Here is a 17,969-nt window from a genome sequence, read left to right as displayed (position 1 = left end):
AAGCAAAAGCAGCAATTGGGAGGAAATATTTGATCCTGCAACACTGCTCACCAGATACAAGCCTGCACAGCAACCTTTAGAAATCATCAAGGCAGCTTTGCTTTAGTGCACAACCATAGTCGTCCCCCAGCTGTTGGGCGCACAGCTGTCACAGAGGTGAGAAATAGGGCCCTTCTGGTTTCCACTGACCCAGAAGTCCGACAGCAGCCCTCCCTGTTTGGGGAATTGCCAAACAGAAAGAGATAATTTGAGCATTCAGGTTGGCTATAAAAGAGGCGAAGGGCGATAAATCTTTAGTGCGTGTGGTGTTACATTCCTCATGCTGGCACTGATGACTCTTTTACTGGCAGTCTTTCTCTGTCCATAGTTTAATTTTTTTCTCACCAAGCCCGTATATGTTCACTGAATGTAGGGTAGACAGCTATGTAAAGGACCAGAAGTAGCATATATATATATATATATGGAATATAGTGTCGATGTATATGAATGCATGCGTGCTCTGTGTGCCTGTTCCACATAGGGGGAAAATTCTAATGCAAGAAGAACCATTTGGGGCTCGAGAGTGGAACTTGCTCGTGAGCCCAAATTCTCATGCGGATCTGCACAGGAATCAGACTCAATGAAGTGCGTCCCTCGCTATTGAGCAAAATGCTTGGGGGATGAGGCCATAACAGTCATAGAACATCTTCAATCAGTTAATTCCCCAATCCAAAGTGTTAGGAGGTAAAACCATCGATGCTGGTATCAGCCGCACTTAATCTCCATCTAATCTATGGCAAATATTAATATATGTCTGAAGAGCTAGCTGGGTTTGTGTACATTGGAAAATGTTGCCAGAGGGGGCTTCGGAGTCAGATTATGGGGTTAATCTGACCGTAATCCCTTTGGCAAGCGGTGTGAATGCACATTGCTCTTTGCTGATGTAATTTCACATTACCTGCGCTAGGTATTGAAAGGATTTAAATTCAGATAAGAAATGATCTTTTTGGGGGGAGGGGGAATCTTTTAGAACAAGGTGAAGCTGAAAGCTTTGAAATAACCACAATAACCACAAATCTGTTTTCGGATTTGGCAGAAACAAGACCCAGAATATTCTGATGATAAAGGGAAGTAGCAGCCAGAAGGTGCAGGGGGGGGGGAGGGGTGAGGAAGGAAAGAATTGGCCAGAAGGGAAGAGAGAAGTGATTATCTTCATGGCAGGGCCATTCTCCACATTCCCTCTTCCCTTGTGATTCTGACTCTCTAGCCCACCACTAGACACAGGTCATGGTTCAGGATGTGGACTCACCTCCCTGCATTACAATCTCTGCGCATGAACTGGAGGTTGTCCATGACTTTGTGTACCTTGGCTCAACGATCTCCGACACTCTTTCTCTCGATACCGAGCTAAACAAGCGCATCGGTAAAGCAGCTACCATGTTTTCCAGACTCGCAAAGAGAGTCTGGTCCAACAAGAAGCTGACGGAACATACCAAGATCCAGGTCTACAGAGCTTGCATCCTGAGTACACTTCTGTACTGCAGCGAGTCATGGACTCTTCGCTCACAACAGGAGAGGAAACTGAACGCATTCCACATGCGCTGCCTCTGACGCATTCTCGGCATCACCTGGCAGGACAAAGTTCCAAACAACACAGTCCTGGAACGTGCTGGAATCCCTAGCATGTATTCACTGCTGAAACAGAGACGCCTGCGTTGGCTCGGTCATGTCGTGAGAATGGATGATGGCCGGATCCCAAAGGATCTCCTCTATGGAGAACTCGTGCAAGGAAAGCGCCCTACAGGTAGACCACAGCTGCGATACAAGGACATCTGCAAGAGGGATCTGAAGGCCGTAGGAGTGGACCTCAACAGGTGGGAAACCCTGGCCTCTGAGCGGCCCGCTTGGAGGCAGGCTGTGCAGCATGGCCTCTTCCAGTTTGAAGAGACACTTGGCCAACAGACTGAGGCAAAGAGGCAAAGAAGGAAGGCCATAGCCAGGGAGACAGACCAGGGACAGACTGCACTTGCTCCCAGTGTGGAAGGGATTGTCACTCCCGAATTGGCCTTTTCAGCCACACTGGACGCTGTTCCAGAACCACCATTCAGAGCACGATACCGGAGTCTTTCGAGACTGAAGGTTGCCAACAAGAGAAGCCCACCACTCTTCTTCCTCCACACATCCTGTTCCAGGCTGTTCCCTTCTTTCTCTTTGACTTTCAGAAGCAGGAGAGAGGAGGAGGAGCCAGAGAGACATTGACCTCAGCAAATCCTCCATAGGAGATTACTTGCTTAGTCAAACTCATGGATGTGCCAACCTTGTTTCAAGGTAAGGCTGTTTCATGACAGCATTGCCAGGCCACTGCTGCCTGTGACCCTAAAACACCAAAAGTTATCTTACACTCCACGGTGTGGTTGATTTCTCACCCATCCAGTTTAGCATGCAAGCCTCAAACACATGTAAGAAAGTTTTCTGGAAAGAGCCTCGGTAACACCAGAGCCTCACATTCCACTTCCAAGGCCGGAATTAGAGAGTAGACATGTGTAATATCGGAACGATTTAATGAACTAATCCAAATGTTCCAGCCGGGGCCAATTTCTGAGCCCCACTACAGCTGCGCCATGAAGGCAAACCTCCAACATTTTATTTCCTCCGCACATACCAGCATCCGTTCTCCCTCGCTCTCAATTGGAACAAAACACTTAGCCCACTGGGGACCATGCTGAGTTGATTTGCCCGAAGCCACAATTTTGCATGATTTAGAGGTATGCGCCTTTTTCGCCTTTGCACCGCAACTGTGACTTGAGGAGAGACAGAGAGAGAGAGAGGGAGAGGGAGAGAGAGAGAGAACCTTGCTGGAAAGACAGCTAATCAACAGATTATCTTAAACACATGGTAACGCCATAAAGCCATTCTGCAGCCCACAGAAATTCCACACTTGCAAAAGAATGCAGAGCAGGTCTTGCGACTGAGCCCCTGCTGGATTCCTTTGCCCACATTTGCAGTCGCTGTGAGAACTACATACAGTGCGTACGCCTGAGAGTGAATGAGCTCTCGCAGGACTCTGCGAGCACCTGTAAATGTGCTTCTTTTTCAAGTCAACATGGCAACTCGGTCCCTCAAAACTGCAAAGTTTGGGTTGCGTGTGCTGCTGTACATGCATGGAATGTGATGTGCAATTAACTGCACACTATGCACAGATTGAATGGAACGTACAATGTGAATAGGTTTACGACTGCTCCCCCTGAATGTGAGTCCTACAGGACACCAAACAGAGACCTGAGGCTGTGGCAAGCAAGCCGTTTCTCAAAGAAGCACGATCTTCTCCGTGTAGGAACCCTGATGATCTTGGAAGGAACTCCAGGGTTTCCCAGAATACGGCTTGCAAACTCATGCCGTAAATCTCGCAGCAGAGGCCATTGTAAATTTCAATCCAAAGAGGGCAAGCCAAATGGAAACTGGAATGAATGTGGCACCATCTCAATGGTGTCGCCACTCCGGGTTATGTTCACTCCCTGCCGCCTGCCAAGTCATTCAGAGCTGCTTGGAGGACACACCAAAATGGCATGCTTGCAGGATGTGTTCGGCCCTGGCATGGCTGCCTTGGCCAGCACTAAGAGGATTCTCAGAGGCTTCCCCCTCTCCCCTCCTCCCTGTCCTCATCTCGAGGGTTTAGAGAAAGCTGCAGCTTCCCTTTGCCATGTGATAGCCCTGGTGAGCCCAGAGCTGTTGGCATCCTTCAGTCTCGGAAGACTATGGTATCGCGCTCTGAATGGTGGTTCTGGAACAGAGTGTCCTCTCCAGTGCGCGAAGCCTGGGTAAAGTAGGTATGGAGGATAGGCTGTTACCCATGCAGCAAATCCCCCCTCTCCACGTCGCTGAAATGGTCCAATGGAAAGGCAGAAGCCAATACGGTTGGTTCCAGCGGCGTCGCAGGAGTTGCCAGAACGTGACTGTGTTCAGCCATGAACTGCCTCAGGGACTCCGGCTCTGGATTTTGCCTCGAGGTTGACTCCTGAAGCCTTTTCCACAACTGGATGTAGCCACAAGGCAGTGGAGGTTTAGGATCAGAGTTTTCCTTCTCTCAGATGAGCTGCCTTCCCAGGCTGACGAGTCCCATCTATCTGGTGGCTGTTTAGTCGACTCTTACGACAAGTACAGCCAAACCGAGGGCCTATTCATACCCCCAGCCTCCAGGGGATTGAGCCCAGAATCCTTGGGGATTTCCACTCGGAATATCTTTTCCAAAGTAAAAGGCAGAGATAAGCAGAACAGTCACACCCTGGGCAGTTTGTGGGAAGTTCTCAGTTCCATTCCTAGACTGTTTTCACATCTTGACAAGCAGGACTGGCCCTACTGTTAAGCGACCCACGTCATGTGGCACTTATCCCTACACTAGTTGGCAGCAGTTCTCCAGGGTCTCAGAGAGGTGTCTTTACCAACCCTACCCAGAGATGACAGGGATTGGGTCTGCTCCTTCTGCCACAAATGTAGCACTGAATGTGTTCCCCTGGCTCCGGAGGGGGAGGGACCGCTTGCATGCTGCAGTGAGGCTCCCTGAAAAACTTGGTGCTTTGCACCCCCTCTAGCTACACCACTGCAGACAGTGTCCCTCATGCTCTGCCTCGCAAGCATGATTGGACCAGCCCCGTCTAGTGCAAAACATCCTCTGTATTCCAAGCAATGGACAGATGGCAGCAGATGTTCCCCTCACTGACTGGCCAGTTTATTCAGACTTGCCATGCAAGAGAACCATGTCAATTAAAACCATATTCCATACTGAGAATTAGTGGGGAACTTTAAAGAGCAGAGAATGTCTACACACCATCATTTACAGCAGATTAATAGATCTAGAATTTTCTGTCCTTTGTGCAGAGACACTCCAACATCACGGTTCACTCTCTTATTCCCCATCTTATTGCTGCATTTTTCTGCTTGATCTTGCTGCCCCTGCTCTTTGCTCAAATTCTGCTCAATCATACCCCATCTTTGTACTGTTCTTTCTGGTGATTTTGCCTTTCTTCTCATCGGGGCTGGCCTGAGGTGCTCTCATGCCCAACACAGTGCACCAAATGGCCCCCACCCACCCCCAAAACCCAGCAGCATACCACCTGCTGCCTCTACCTCTCTCTCTCTCTCTCCCCCTCCTTACAGAACTCTCCTAGCAGGGTGTGCTAGCAGGTTTTGTAAGGCATCTTTTGGGGAGGGAGAGGAAAAAATGGGAGGTGGATTGGACCCAGGACAACAGTGATAATTCATCAACAGGAAAACTTCTCAGATGATGATGATGATTTTACTTTTCAACATAAAGTTTGCAAAGCAGTTTGCATTCTCTGTCCCAAAAGGGCTCAAGTTAGGCAGAGAATCAGGAGAATGGGAGTTTCTAAATAAGACTCAACACCATCTCCACAGGACTTCATAGAGACAATGTTGTTATCACATTACACTGTAGTTAAGTGATGCAGCATCTGTGGTAGGTTGCTCTTATCACCAATTGTGAATTGTCGCTGTGCTTATGTTGTTCTGTACACTTTCAAGCTTGCTACCCTCTTGCATTTTCTTTGGCAATTGACTCTGCTGTTTGTTTCAGTCTGTGTGCATCTTGCATAAGTACACACACACACAAAGTTTCTCCTGCAACACATCCATTAGCCTTCAGGTGCTCATGACTCTCTGCTGTTTTTGCTTTTAACACACAACTCCAACTAGCCCTTCTTGAAGTTGCTCCCTTTTGGATTATTTCCCTCCTCCCTGCCTCATTATGTTTATCCTTTTAGTGATTGTTATAATTTTGTTTTGTTTTATTTTATTTGTTATATGCCAATAAAGGTTGTGAAGAAGAAGTTGCTCCTTTTCCAGGGTTTGCAAACAAGCAATGCTGTTAGACTGCTCACCCTCTCAATGATCAGGGCACCAAAACCTATCCAGTCTCTGAAAGTCAGGCAGTGAGAACCCAGAAGTCTCTGTAAATGCAGTTTTTCTTCCATGAGTGGAAGCTCCTCCATTCACAGTGCAAAAGTTTCAGTTCCACCCTGCTGGGCTATGGTTTGTTTGGTGTCTCAGACAGTGCCTGGCAATGTTCTGAATACTGCCGATTTCAATGAGATGTGACAGCATCTCACTTTTACTGAATTGCATCAAGTTTATCAACCTGTGCGCTGGGAGTCTGATACTCTCCATGATGCAGCAGTGATCAACAGTTTCCTGCGCATCACATCATTCACTTTTTTTTTTCTAACCGGTCCAGCCATAAGCAAAAGGAGTTATTCAAGATTCATCTTTTGAAAATACACACACACACACAAACCAAACCCTCCTGTACAGAACAGAATACAAAAACAGTTCACAGGAAATTAGGTTTATATGACAATGATTATATATAGATATACGACCTTGAAAAACCATTTTTAGATAGAGCCATTAAATTATCAAATTATCTAACACAGTGTGTGATTTTCCACGATTCATAATACATGCAAAGGAAAAACAAAACAGAATCACGATCATAAATAAAGACAATAAATACAAATTACAAAGATCAATGAAAGTGTATGGGAAGAAACTGAAAACATATCTTGCAAACACAGGGTGCTGTTGTGGAATTAATGGGACTGGGCCCGATCCATTGGGGGGGTGCTCTCCTGGGCAAGATAGTAGAATCAATGAATGGACTCAACAGTATTCTTGAGCAGCACCAGTTCATTTCAGTGGGCTTCCGAGGAGAACCTTATGCTACTTAGGTTGACTATCTTAAGACATCACCAGGCCCCTCCTCAGAAATTTCAGGATTTTAGATATACCTGACCTGGCAATCCTAGTAAGTAGATGTCATGCTGGCCTACTGGGGGCTCTTTTCCACAACATATTCTTTCTTCAATATTAGATATTTTTTGGAATGTGGGGACTGGGAAACATCCTGTTCCTCCAAACAGGCCTTCAAAATTGAATATCCAACGAACTGGGGGACACACCATGTAGTGGTTAGCTGAAGTCCCATACCCATCAGAATGCCTGCCCGCACCTGCTGTCTCAAGACTGGTGGCAGGAACACTGCCCCCTGTGCCAACAAGGGGGGCAACTGAGGCTGGCATGGGAAACCAGAGGAGGGCTTTGTTCAGGACCCTAATAACTTAGTCCCAACACTAAGCTCAATATTGATTTGGGGGGGAGAAGACTTGGCTTTTCAGCAGAACCAGCTTACAGAAATGCTGAAACAGTCAGCTATGTGGCTCTTGATACTTAAAAATGCATCATTAAAGTGCTGGGGGGGGGGGGAAGCCATGGTGAACGACATCCAGTGGAATGTAATTTTAATGAATGACTCCAACCAGTTCCCCAAAGCCACCTGCATTCAGTTCTCCATGATCTACTCTTTCTAATAACAGGCAGCAAGTGGATCTCCGGTGCACCTGATGTGAGACTTCAAAAAAAGTAAAACACACAAAATGCACATGTCTGATTTTCTTTGTGGAGCTATGGAATGGCATGGGTCAAATCGTTTTAAGTGCACAGGTTGTGACGCGAAAAGGCAGCAGAAGGAACAACTTAAACGGTGAGAGAAATGAAACTGTTGTATCTCTGGATGTTCCTCTTGAGGATCTCTGAACAAGGGCCAAGGACTCGCTCGAAGCGTGGACGATCCAGCTTGACGCACTTCAAGGGCCCACGCGCCACCACAGTGGCAGCCCGGGGCCGGTTGAGCAGAAGTGCGATCTCCCCTGGAAGCAGTAAGAAATGTACTGTCACATATAATTCGTTATTCATATCCCACCATCCACAGGCGTGGCACTCTGCCCTGAGTGAGAAGAGGGGCTCCAGCCTCAAGGAGCTTACAATCTTAGAAGAGAAACAAGAGAGACAACAGAGGAAGGGGAGGGGAATGGAGGCAGGGGAAGAATTTGTGATTATCCTGATTCTTGCGAGGCCAATGAAGGAGGCCTTAATGCCTCACCCCTTTCTCTGCAGGTAGGGTTGTAAGTTGGCCATAAATGACTCAATTTCTACAGAATTTACTCTTTTTCTTCAAGGCAGAAAGGCTGCTGGTGGGTTCTACTCCAGCACAATGTTTTCTTTTCCTATTTAATAATTTCTGGCTAATTTTCTCAATCAATAAGTACAAGCCAACTGGCTTCCATTAAGCAAGACAAGTCTTCCTGCTGCAGCCGACTGCCATTCATGGCCATAACTACCATCTAGATTAGCAATTTTCAGCCGATATGCCAGAGCACAAAAAAAGTCCACAGATGTGCCATGAGTGTTTGGAGCACAGTTGAAAATTGCTGAAAAACGTGCCCAGGTTCTGAAGCTCTGCCACTAGGGCAACTATCTGTAGTAATGAGTTGTCTGTCTCAATTCCTCTGCTGGTTCTGCTCTAGAACCAAGAAGAGTCTCCTGGAAGCCAAAAGTGACATCACTAGAGGTAAAGACCTCAGGGGTTAGGGGGCTGTGAGATGTTGCAAACTGCTGATCTAGAGATCATAGAGAAAGGAAAAAGGGAGACCCAGAACAGCGTGAACCACCCGAGATTACTGCATGAATGCCACAAGTGCACAACGGACGTGTCCTTCTAAACATTTTTCAACCTGGAACAGCTGCTCACCAAAATAATCCGATGGGCCGAGCCGCCCGACTTCCACGTACTCTTCGTTATCAGATCGACGCTGAAGCACAGAAGCTGTGCCCTGGAGGGGGAAAATGAACCAGGCAAAAGGTTGCATGTCACGTCACTTAAAATAAAAAAAAATTACACACACACACACACACACCCATTTCTTTAGGTACTGCATGTCTACATTCATCACAGAACCGAAAGCAGCACACATGAGGCTCCCAGGCTATTCTCCTTCATCCACTGTATCCAAACCTTTGAAATGTACTTAAATTACACAGGTCTACTCACATCTTGTAAAAGTTAGATCTATTCTTGGGTATATTTTGGGTGCTGAACCCAAAAATGGTATCTTGGTTGGAGGGTACAGCATAGCCACCTTATGTGCTGATTCAAACAGCTTCCTCGTGAGGAAGCAGATGCCATGCTTTCCTCACGAGGAAGCTGTTTGAATCTGCATATAAAGCTGGCTGTGCTGTACCCCCAAAACTAAAGGCAACTGAGCAAAACCAGTGCCTTTTTTTTTTTGATTCAGCACCCCCAAATATCCTAAATTTGTTGAAACTTCCTTGGCAACTAAAAAAAGAGGGGTTTTTGTATTTTTGTATTATCCGTCTTGTAGCATGAACATGAATCAGACTTTGCAGAGAAAGAGAGGGCAAGGCTTGCCCCAAGGGCCTTACATTCTAAAATGTAACGCAGAGCGACAATGGAGTTGTGCAGAATTTGCACAACTACATGTGCTTAGGCTAAATTACAGTAGGATATGGGAGACTCGGGTTGAAAAAGCAACAGCACAGAACTTTGGAATCCGATGCAATAAACGCTGTCCCAGTCAGAACGAGCCTGGATGTCTCGTAAGTCTTGTGCTTATGGGAACTGCGCCAGCCACGTCTACGGGGCACTGTGCTGGTACGGCGCACAGTTTGGCTGCCCTGTGGAATCACAGCCCAGAGAATGCCTGCTGTTTTCATGGCCTGAGTTGGAATAATCTCTCAGGGATGCTGACCGGTCCTCAGGAGGTGCTTAATTGTTCAGCTGCTCCCTTGCAGTGTGCCAAAGCCTTCCAGTTGCCGTCTCCTGTGAGCTCCCTTCTACAAGCTGCAAACCCTTTTGTTTCCTTCCAAACGCCTGGGAACAACAGGCTGCCCACAAACTTATGCCCCAGGACCTTTTCTGCGGTATTTGCCCAAGGTGAACTCAAAGGTGGGCAGCTCAGAGATGTGCAGCGGGGTTGGTCTCCGGATCAGCAAGCACTGGAAGACTTTTGATGATGTATTTTGCAATCAGGCTTCAACGACATGTGCAAATGTAGACACTGTGATGTATGACAGTGATTTGGGTTTGGACGGATCTTCTTCACAATGGACGCAGCCAGAGCTGAAGTCTCCCAGGGCTTTCCCAAAAATACGTATAAATGCAAAACTGACAGAAGGGGAGCATGTATTTTTCTCCACTGCATGCGAAGCTGGTGCCTACGGCTGCAGGTGTAGACACTCGTGTGGAGAGAGAGGTCCAGTACTGGCAGTCTGAGGAAGGGAAGTCAGGACTCAGCTGTGTCTCCACTCAGCTCGGGACAAAGAAGGGAACAGCAAAAAAAGTGCCCATGCCGGCGAGCGCCTCCCTGATGCTGGCTGCAGTGCTGAAAGGCCAGTGGAGATCAGGTGCTTGACAAGGGCTTGCAAACGAAACTGGGTGAGGTCTGCTCTCTGCACTGAGCCTGGGGGGTGGGGGCTCTGCTGGCTTCCAGGGAGAGGCAATTTTATCACTTTCCATCTCAGGAAAAGCGGTCACCATTTTATGGCTGCAAAGAGGGCCATCTGCGGCCTAGGAAGCCTGCAGTGGCCGAGCAGCTGTCAGGTGAGAGGCAGATGGAGCAACTGCATCCTAAAGCAGCAGCACCAGCAGGACGTTCCTTGCTCAGATGGTTTGCTGTGGAAAAAGAACGAGTCCCGCGTGTCTCCTTTCCCGAAGGTTTATTACAGATGAAAGCAGGGGGAGAGGCTGGCATGCCCCCATTTTACAAGGGGGAAAAAGTAAATAGATTCAGAGCTTTCTCCTCCTGTCTGGTCTCAGATAGTCTTCCTGCCAAACGCCTGATTCCACAGGCACCACTGAACAGCCTTCCCGCCCCATGTGATAGAAGGCTTCAGCAATAGGGAGCTGTCTGGGGCGATCGCTCCTGCCTCCCTGTTGCTGTCTGCCTTCCGAGTCCAAGAAACACTGTGATATCTGCTGGAGAAGGGCAGAGAAGGCGAGTCTCCATTTGTAGAGATGCAGCTTGGCAGCTGGGAGTGATGCTGATTCCAGGCACAGAATTTTTCCATCCTTGTTGTTTTTTTTTCATAGTCACATTTTTCTGCCTCTACCCTGCAAGAACACATCTAGCGTGGACCAAAAGAAGAAGAGAACACACACACACACACACACACACACACACACACACACACACACACACACACCTCTCAATTCCTGACAACAGGAAGCAGATGCGAGAAAAGATTAGATTGTTTCACTGCTGGGCTGCAAAAGCTCCATTGCTCCACCACAGAGTCCTGGAGCCCTCCCCGTCCAGAAGTGTGACCCTCCTTGCAAGAGAGGCCTCTCCGGGGCCCAGAGGGGAGGGTGCTTCTAATTAATCAACAGCAAAGCTTCTTTCTGTGTTTTGATTCAGTCCTACAGAGTCTTCCGTCTGGACGCGTCCCTGTCATTCTGTCCTCCGGAGGTGCCAAGGCCAGTTGTGGAAACAGAGATAACACACCCCGACTGGAAGCTTTTGTGACTCAGTGGCATGCAAACACTGATGGGTTTGGAGCCCTCAGCTGCTGCCCCAGCTTTGGTGGGCCGCTGTGAGATACAGGAAGCTGGACTAGATGGGCCTATGGCCTGATCCAGTGGGGCTGTTCTTATGTTCTTAACTACAATTCCCAGAATGCCTTGCAGGTCTCTTGTTATCTGGTGTGCTCCCTGGGGCATTTGGTGGGCCGCTGTGAGATACAGGAAGCTGGACTAGATGGGCCTATGGCCTGATCCAGTGGGGCTGTTCTTATGTTCTTAACTACAATTCCCAGAATACCTTGCAGGTCTCTTGTTATCTGGTGTGCTCCCTGGGGCATTTGGTGGGCCGCTGTGAGATACAGGAAGCTGGACTAGATGGGCCTATGGCCTGATCCAGTGGGGCTGTTCTTATGTTTTTTCTTTGGATTGAGCAAAAGTGTTCACCAACCGTTTGCAAAGAGGAAGATGAGAGCAGGTGGGGGGCGTTCACAGGATTGCACTGGTTGCACCAGGACTGCTGTCCTTTCACCAGGCTGGTTGAACCTCACCAAGGGCAGCTTGGTGAGCCTGGATAAAATAACAGCACTGTGCACTTCAGCACACCTTAATGCTCTTCAGTTAACCAAGAGGAAATGGGGAACCAACGTGGGTTCCTTTGAACCGGGACCTGCATTCTTCTGCCTCTCTTTTGGTGCAACGGTAAAAAACTATCACAGGCTATGGACCACAACAAGAGTTATTGTCCCAGAGTCTCCATTGACTTTGAACTGTCACCAACAAGGCATAGCGCTAAACTGTCATTCTCCAGTCAGCCCTGTACCCTGGATCCTGAGGTCTGGTACCGCTCTTCCAAAGCACATGGGGCAAATATTTCCCTCCCACCCTTAGATCACCCTAAGCCTGTCCCTGGTTCAGGCCTTCAGGTGGATCGTGTTGGGGGGAAAATGCCCATTACCTCTGCCACCAAAGCAAGCCCCCCAGCCTCCCATGAACCTTGGGGGGGCCCCAATGCTATAGGAAGGAACCCCACAGCACAGCCTTTTGCTTAAGGCCCAGATAAACTTGGAGCTGGCCCTGACTCAAGGAATGGAAGCCTCAGCAATACTCTCACAGTCCTTGTTAGTAATCAGTCAGTGCTCCCCATGGGCTCGCTTGATTCATAAGGGATGACTCTTCCACCCCTCCCCAGCATCTTCCAGAACCATGTTCGCTTTAAGGTACTGTGGGAAACTGAGATGGTAGCTACCAGTCACCCAGCACCAAAAGTAATGCTGGGGAAAAAAATTTTTTTTTTAAAGGTGCAGGGCAGATTTCCCCAGGGAGCTACACTGAGATGCTGGAGCTCCAACTCCTACCCACGGAGGTAGTATGTTCATATGCATCCAGTCTAGTCATTCATACTGGACAAATCTGCCTGTTACAACATAATTAAAAGAGCCACATTTGCTTTCTCCATTACAGCACCGCTGTTGAATTTTGGCTTGCCAAAGAAGCTACTGAAAATTTACTAGGGTACTATGGAATAGAATACCAAAAAGCCAAGCAAAAGCGCCATCCAAGTCACGCTGAAGCAGATGGAAAGTTGCTGGCTTCTCCTGCTGCTGGATGGAGCTCTCGGAGAGCAAAACACAGTTACGGAGGAGGTGACTTAGGAGTATTTTTCACCCTCTCTGGTCGTGGGCTTGGTCAGTTCCCAGACCTGCCTGACTGACGCGATGCCTCCTGGTTGTTATTAGCTGGAATTAACGGGGCCCTTGAAGCTCTGACTGCTGAAATTACAAGTTTGGAAACAGGGCCTGGCTAATCACTCCAGCAGATGCACGGAGATTCAACCCAACCTCAAGGTGATGTTTTTCAAAACCAAAAACCATTTTTAAGACAGAGCAGCTGGTTTTAATTTGAACTTTACACCAGTGCAATTTTCAAGCAATTCCAGCCCAATTCCGCTGGCCTTTCCTTGCATGCCGACTCCAGCTTCTTGCCTGTTAGAATGATTACCCCTTTTGCCGGAGTCCGGGTTGCCTAGACAGGCCCCGCATTTGCATTTCAAAAGCTAGCGCTCTCTCTGAGCGATGTCCGCCAACTGACTCCCGCTTTTCTTGGTCTGGGAAGATTAATTGGACAATAATGTGATGAAAGAAGCATTTCTCAATCTGGGGAGACACCAGCTTCCAAGCAACAGGAAAGAGCTAGTGACTTCGGAACCAAATTGGAAATGAGATTGTTCCCCAACAGCCACATGCTGCTTCGTGAATGATGGGCCGGGGCCGGAGCGATGCCAAGAAGGACAAGGCAGCGGCTCAGTGACAGAGTGCCTGCCTTGCATGCACACAGCCTCAGGTTCAGTCCCTTGTAGGGCTGGGGAAAGAAAAAACACCCCTTGACACGCTGCAGAGCTGCTTCCAGTCACAAGAAAAAGTGCTGAGCCAGGTGGTCTCAGGGGTGGCCCAACCATGAGGACAACTGAGGTGGTCGCCTCAGGCAGCAGACTGGCACCTGCTGACTTGCCTCCACTGTTCCTTCTCCTTCCACTGGAAAGGACTGTAACAGAAAGAGGGAGACAGAGAGGAGGAGGAAGTGTGGAGAGGAGGAAGGCACTGGGCCGGAGCTCTGGAGGGTGGGAGGAGCAGAGGCTGGCAGGCTGCCTCCAGACTAATATTCCAGACTATTCCAAAATCTAGACATTTTTGTCCAAGACTTGTCTTCTGTAGTGCAGCCACTAGAAGGTCTTGTGCTCGTTCCCACACACAGCGCAGGTACAGGCTATAAGTTCTATTCTCTGCTCTGCTGCATGTAAAATTGAGTGTTGGGAAAGTTAGAACAGACAAAAGAAAATATTTCTTTACTCAGCGTGTGGTCGGTCTGTGGAACTCCTTGCCACAGGATGTGGTGATGGCGTCTAGCCTAGACGCCTTTAAAAGGGGATTGGACAAGTTTCGGGAGGAAAAATCCATTATGGGGTACAAGCCGTGATGTGTATGCGCAACCTCCTGATTTTAGAAATGGGTTATGTCAGAATGCCAGATGCAAGGGAGGGCACCAGGATGAGGTCTCTTGTTATCTGGTGTGCTCCCTGGGGCATTTGGTGGGCTGCTGTGAGATACAGGAAGCTGGACTAGATGGGCCTCTATCCTGATCCAGTGGGGCTGTTCTTATGTTCTTAACTACAATTCCCAGGAAGCCTTGCAGGTCTCTTGTTATCTGGTGTGCTCCCTGGGGCATTTGGTGGGCCGCTGTGAGATACAGGAAGCTGGACTAGATGGGCCTGTGGCCTGATCCAGTGGGGCTGTTCTTATGTTCTTATGTACCTGTGCAGACATGGTTGAAAAATGTCAGAGGCCAGCAGACACCCAAATGGGTAACAGTGCAAAGAGCAAGAGGAAGCAGTTCTCATTATATTTATGCAATTATTTCAAAATTCAGACACCTTCCCATCCTAAGCAGTCTGGATAAGGGATACTCAACCTGCATTGCTATGAAGGTAGGGGAAGGTGCGCTATTTAAATAGAGTTCACCTGTCTCAGTGGCCAAGAAGAGAACCCCCACTGTTATGGGGGGGGGGATACCTGTTCGCTTGTTTTAAACTACTGCAGCCCACTTCAAGAGGCTGGGATGAAATGAGTGCAATTTTAAATGAAGTATAGTATGTTTCAAAGACAGAATAAGTGGTAGGCAGGGGGAAAAAAACTCTAATACAGAGATCCGAAGCTGATTTTTGCTGTCCTAGAGCTTCAGTGGGACATGGCTAATGTGGGGAGGAGTGTGACAAGTTCTTGTATTTTGAAATTTACCATGACACTGCTAGGCAGGGTGGCAGACTCAGCCCAAGGCGGAGGTGTGCCTCTGTCAGATACTCAGTCGAACTGGCCGGACTGAAGATGTCTCCCTAAGAAACAAAGCGGCAGGCCAACTTGCTCCAGTGCCTGTGCTATAAAGGTGGCATTTAGGTATCAACTGAGGGGGGGGGGGTGAACCACCTGAGAGACACCTGATGTTTTTGGCCAGGAGGAACAATCAGCAGCTTCTGAGAAAACAACAGACTTATAACATGTGCTCTGACGTCAGGTCTTCCAGGGCCAAGCAGAGTGGCACCTGGCCAAGAAGGCTCTGTGTTCTCCCCTCACACATGCCAGTGGACAAAGGCTGGAGAGTTGCAACAGTGAGGAGGGGTGCGGGAGAGATGTCGCGTTTGAAAGATCCCTCAGTTCAACAAAGCTCATCATTCTCTTGGCCCTCTCCCTCTCTCTCTCTCTCTCTCTCTCTCTCTCTCTGGAGCCAGGAAATGTCCACTGAGTCAACATTTTTTTTTCAAAGGCTCCCTAGTGACTTATTCATCAGCTCTTCATATTTGGAAGTGACCCTGGCGGTTCCCATGTTCAGTGTGCAGAACGCCACCCCCTACCAAGTCAGCAAGACCGAATGCAAAGAAAGGAAAGGGGGAGAGAGAGAACAGGGAGAAAAGATATCAAAGAGGTGGAGGCCGTGCAGAACCGGCACTTGATACACTCACCCCAATGTGCCTTTCTAGAGAAAAATCATTCTAAGCAGCCGATACTGTATTACGGCCCCTTTACTCCCACTGTCACCTGCTACTCGCTGTGAAAACATTCAGCAGATAGGCAGGCAAGCAGACTAGAGGTGGGGAGGGAAGCACACAGGCAGATAACATCCCTGAAGTCTCTGAAAAGAGGCTGTGGTGGGTGGCGGCTGTGGGAGGCCAGGGCAAGAGGGTGCAACCAGGATAGAAAAAGATGAGACGTTTCTAGTGGGGGGGGTGGGATTTCTCTTAGGGCGTGGTGGGAAGACGGCCCCATCCTGCAGCATCCTAACTGAGACCAACAAGGTCTGGTTGGAAGACTGCCTGGGAACTTGACGTGTACCATTTTGTGCTTAGTCCTGGAATAAAGGCAGGGCATGGATGACGTCAAAATCAATATTTGGACACAATCCACCAGGAAAATCTTTTCAATTGGACGGGCACTGCACAGCTGTTGGGGCACGGGGAGGCCTTGACCATCAGGATGGGGAAAAGTCCAAGCAGTGAGAAAGACTACAAGAATCGCAATACAGGTGGCTCCTTGTCATCTGAGGGTTTGTGATCCTCTGGTTTGACTCAGCGTGGATTGCAAGCCCGCATTGGAAGCCCTTCCAAAATTTAAAAAAAGGGGGAACAAGCAGTCAATGTGTCTCTCGTGGGGATGAATGGGGGTCCAGCCCGCTTGGGGCACCTTTTGCAACATCCCTGATAATCTCCCAGAGAAACCCGGCATGATTAATTATTAATTAGGAAGATGGATGTTGTCTGGAAGGGATTGTAAAGGCCAGGCCAGGCCAGGAGCCTCTTGAAACCCCCCGGATCTGTGGATGGAGGGCTGGCTCAGTACCTCCCCACCTCCCTGCACACACACAGCATCTGCCCCCTCCAGCAAGCAAAGCAAATGAAAAAGAACAGCTGGAGGTGAGGGGTAGTTATGGACAAGTTGTTTGTTTGTTGTTTTTTTTTTGCAGCAGCAGCAAAAGAAGAGCGCAGAAAAGGTAAATCTAAGAAGAGCCCTGCTGGATCAGGTCCGAGGCCTGTCAAGCCCCAAAATCAAGCGTCGAAACCTTTTCCGTGCACATTCTACATGCAGCGCAACAAATTGGCGGGGGGGGGGGGGGTTTGAAATCCACATCTGGAGCAGCAGCTTCCTCCAAGCAGTTCAGCCTTATCCAAATGTAATGCAAAACATCTGATTTGTAAACCCCCTTAAAATTGAGGTTTGCACCGGAACTGTGGTGCTAACCCCTGCTAATTGGGTAAGAGGCACTTTTTCAAGTGGGTGCTCCTTTTTTAGGAGGGGGAGAGTAACTGGCCCACCTCACCCCAGCACTGTCTGTTCTAGAGACTGTCTGCTGGTATTCATTTGCATCTTTTTAGATTGTGAGCCCTTTTGGGACAGGGAGCCATTAGTTATTTGATTTTTCTCTGTAAACCGCTTTGTGAACTTTTAGTTGAAAAGCGGTATATAAATACTGTTGATTGATTGATTGAACTGCCGAGGCGGCCTTAACCAGGGTGGAAAACGGCCGTTCCCACCATGGGCTCCTTTGATAGCTAAAGGGGACGTTCCTGGATGCATAAAATTAGCGCAAATTCACTGAGGACGCCCATCCTGTCTTCCACAGCCCTTGATCTTCATAAAGGTGGAAGGAGCTGAGTTTTCAAATTCTTTTTTCCATTTTCACGTATGTTCTGCTTATTCATCTGCCCTGCACTGAACCTCAGCAGTCTACATCCAAAGTTTGCCCCCAAAGCCGTTAGCCCCAGGAGCTAACAATGGAAGTTTTCCTCCATGTGGTGATTGCACCTGGTCTGGATGACCTGAGCAGATGGATAGAGGAAAAGTCCAGCGCAGGTTACAAGTCATGACGGGTGCGTGCAGCCTCCTGGTTCAAGAAGTAAGTTACCTCAGAATGCCAGGTGCAAGGGCATGGCCAGCATGCATGGATTTTGTTGTCTTGTGTGGCTCCCTGATGCATCTGGTGGGCCCAGGAAACTGGTATAGATGGGCCCCTGGCCTGATTCAGTGGGGCTCCTTTTATGGAGGAGGACTGGGGTGGGTTG

The 17,969-nt window shown here is 48.6% G+C and overlaps 1 protein-coding gene across 2 annotated transcripts in view; it reads right to left on the bottom strand.

Annotated features, from left to right (window-relative positions):
- Window positions 1–6,330: 6,330 nt before the first annotated feature.
- Window positions 6,331–17,969, bottom strand: part of PRKAR1B (protein kinase cAMP-dependent type I regulatory subunit beta) — an 88,549-nt gene continuing 76,910 nt past the window's right edge. For both annotated transcript variants that reach the window (XM_066640526.1, XM_066640525.1), the window contains exons 10-11: window positions 8,579–8,660; window positions 6,331–7,697 (exon numbers count right to left, since the gene is read on the bottom strand). In XM_066640526.1, the coding sequence (XP_066496623.1) occupies window positions 7,525–7,697; window positions 8,579–8,660 (255 nt within the window). In that variant the 3' untranslated portion in view covers window positions 6,331–7,524. The remainder of the gene's footprint in view (window positions 7,698–8,578; window positions 8,661–17,969) is intronic.

This window comes from Tiliqua scincoides, chromosome 13 (assembly GCF_035046505.1).
Source record: "Tiliqua scincoides isolate rTilSci1 chromosome 13, rTilSci1.hap2, whole genome shotgun sequence".
Lineage (NCBI taxonomy): Eukaryota > Metazoa > Chordata > Lepidosauria > Squamata > Scincidae > Tiliqua > Tiliqua scincoides.
Note: the sequence above shows the minus strand (reverse complement) of the source record. Positions and strands in the feature narration are given on the sequence as shown.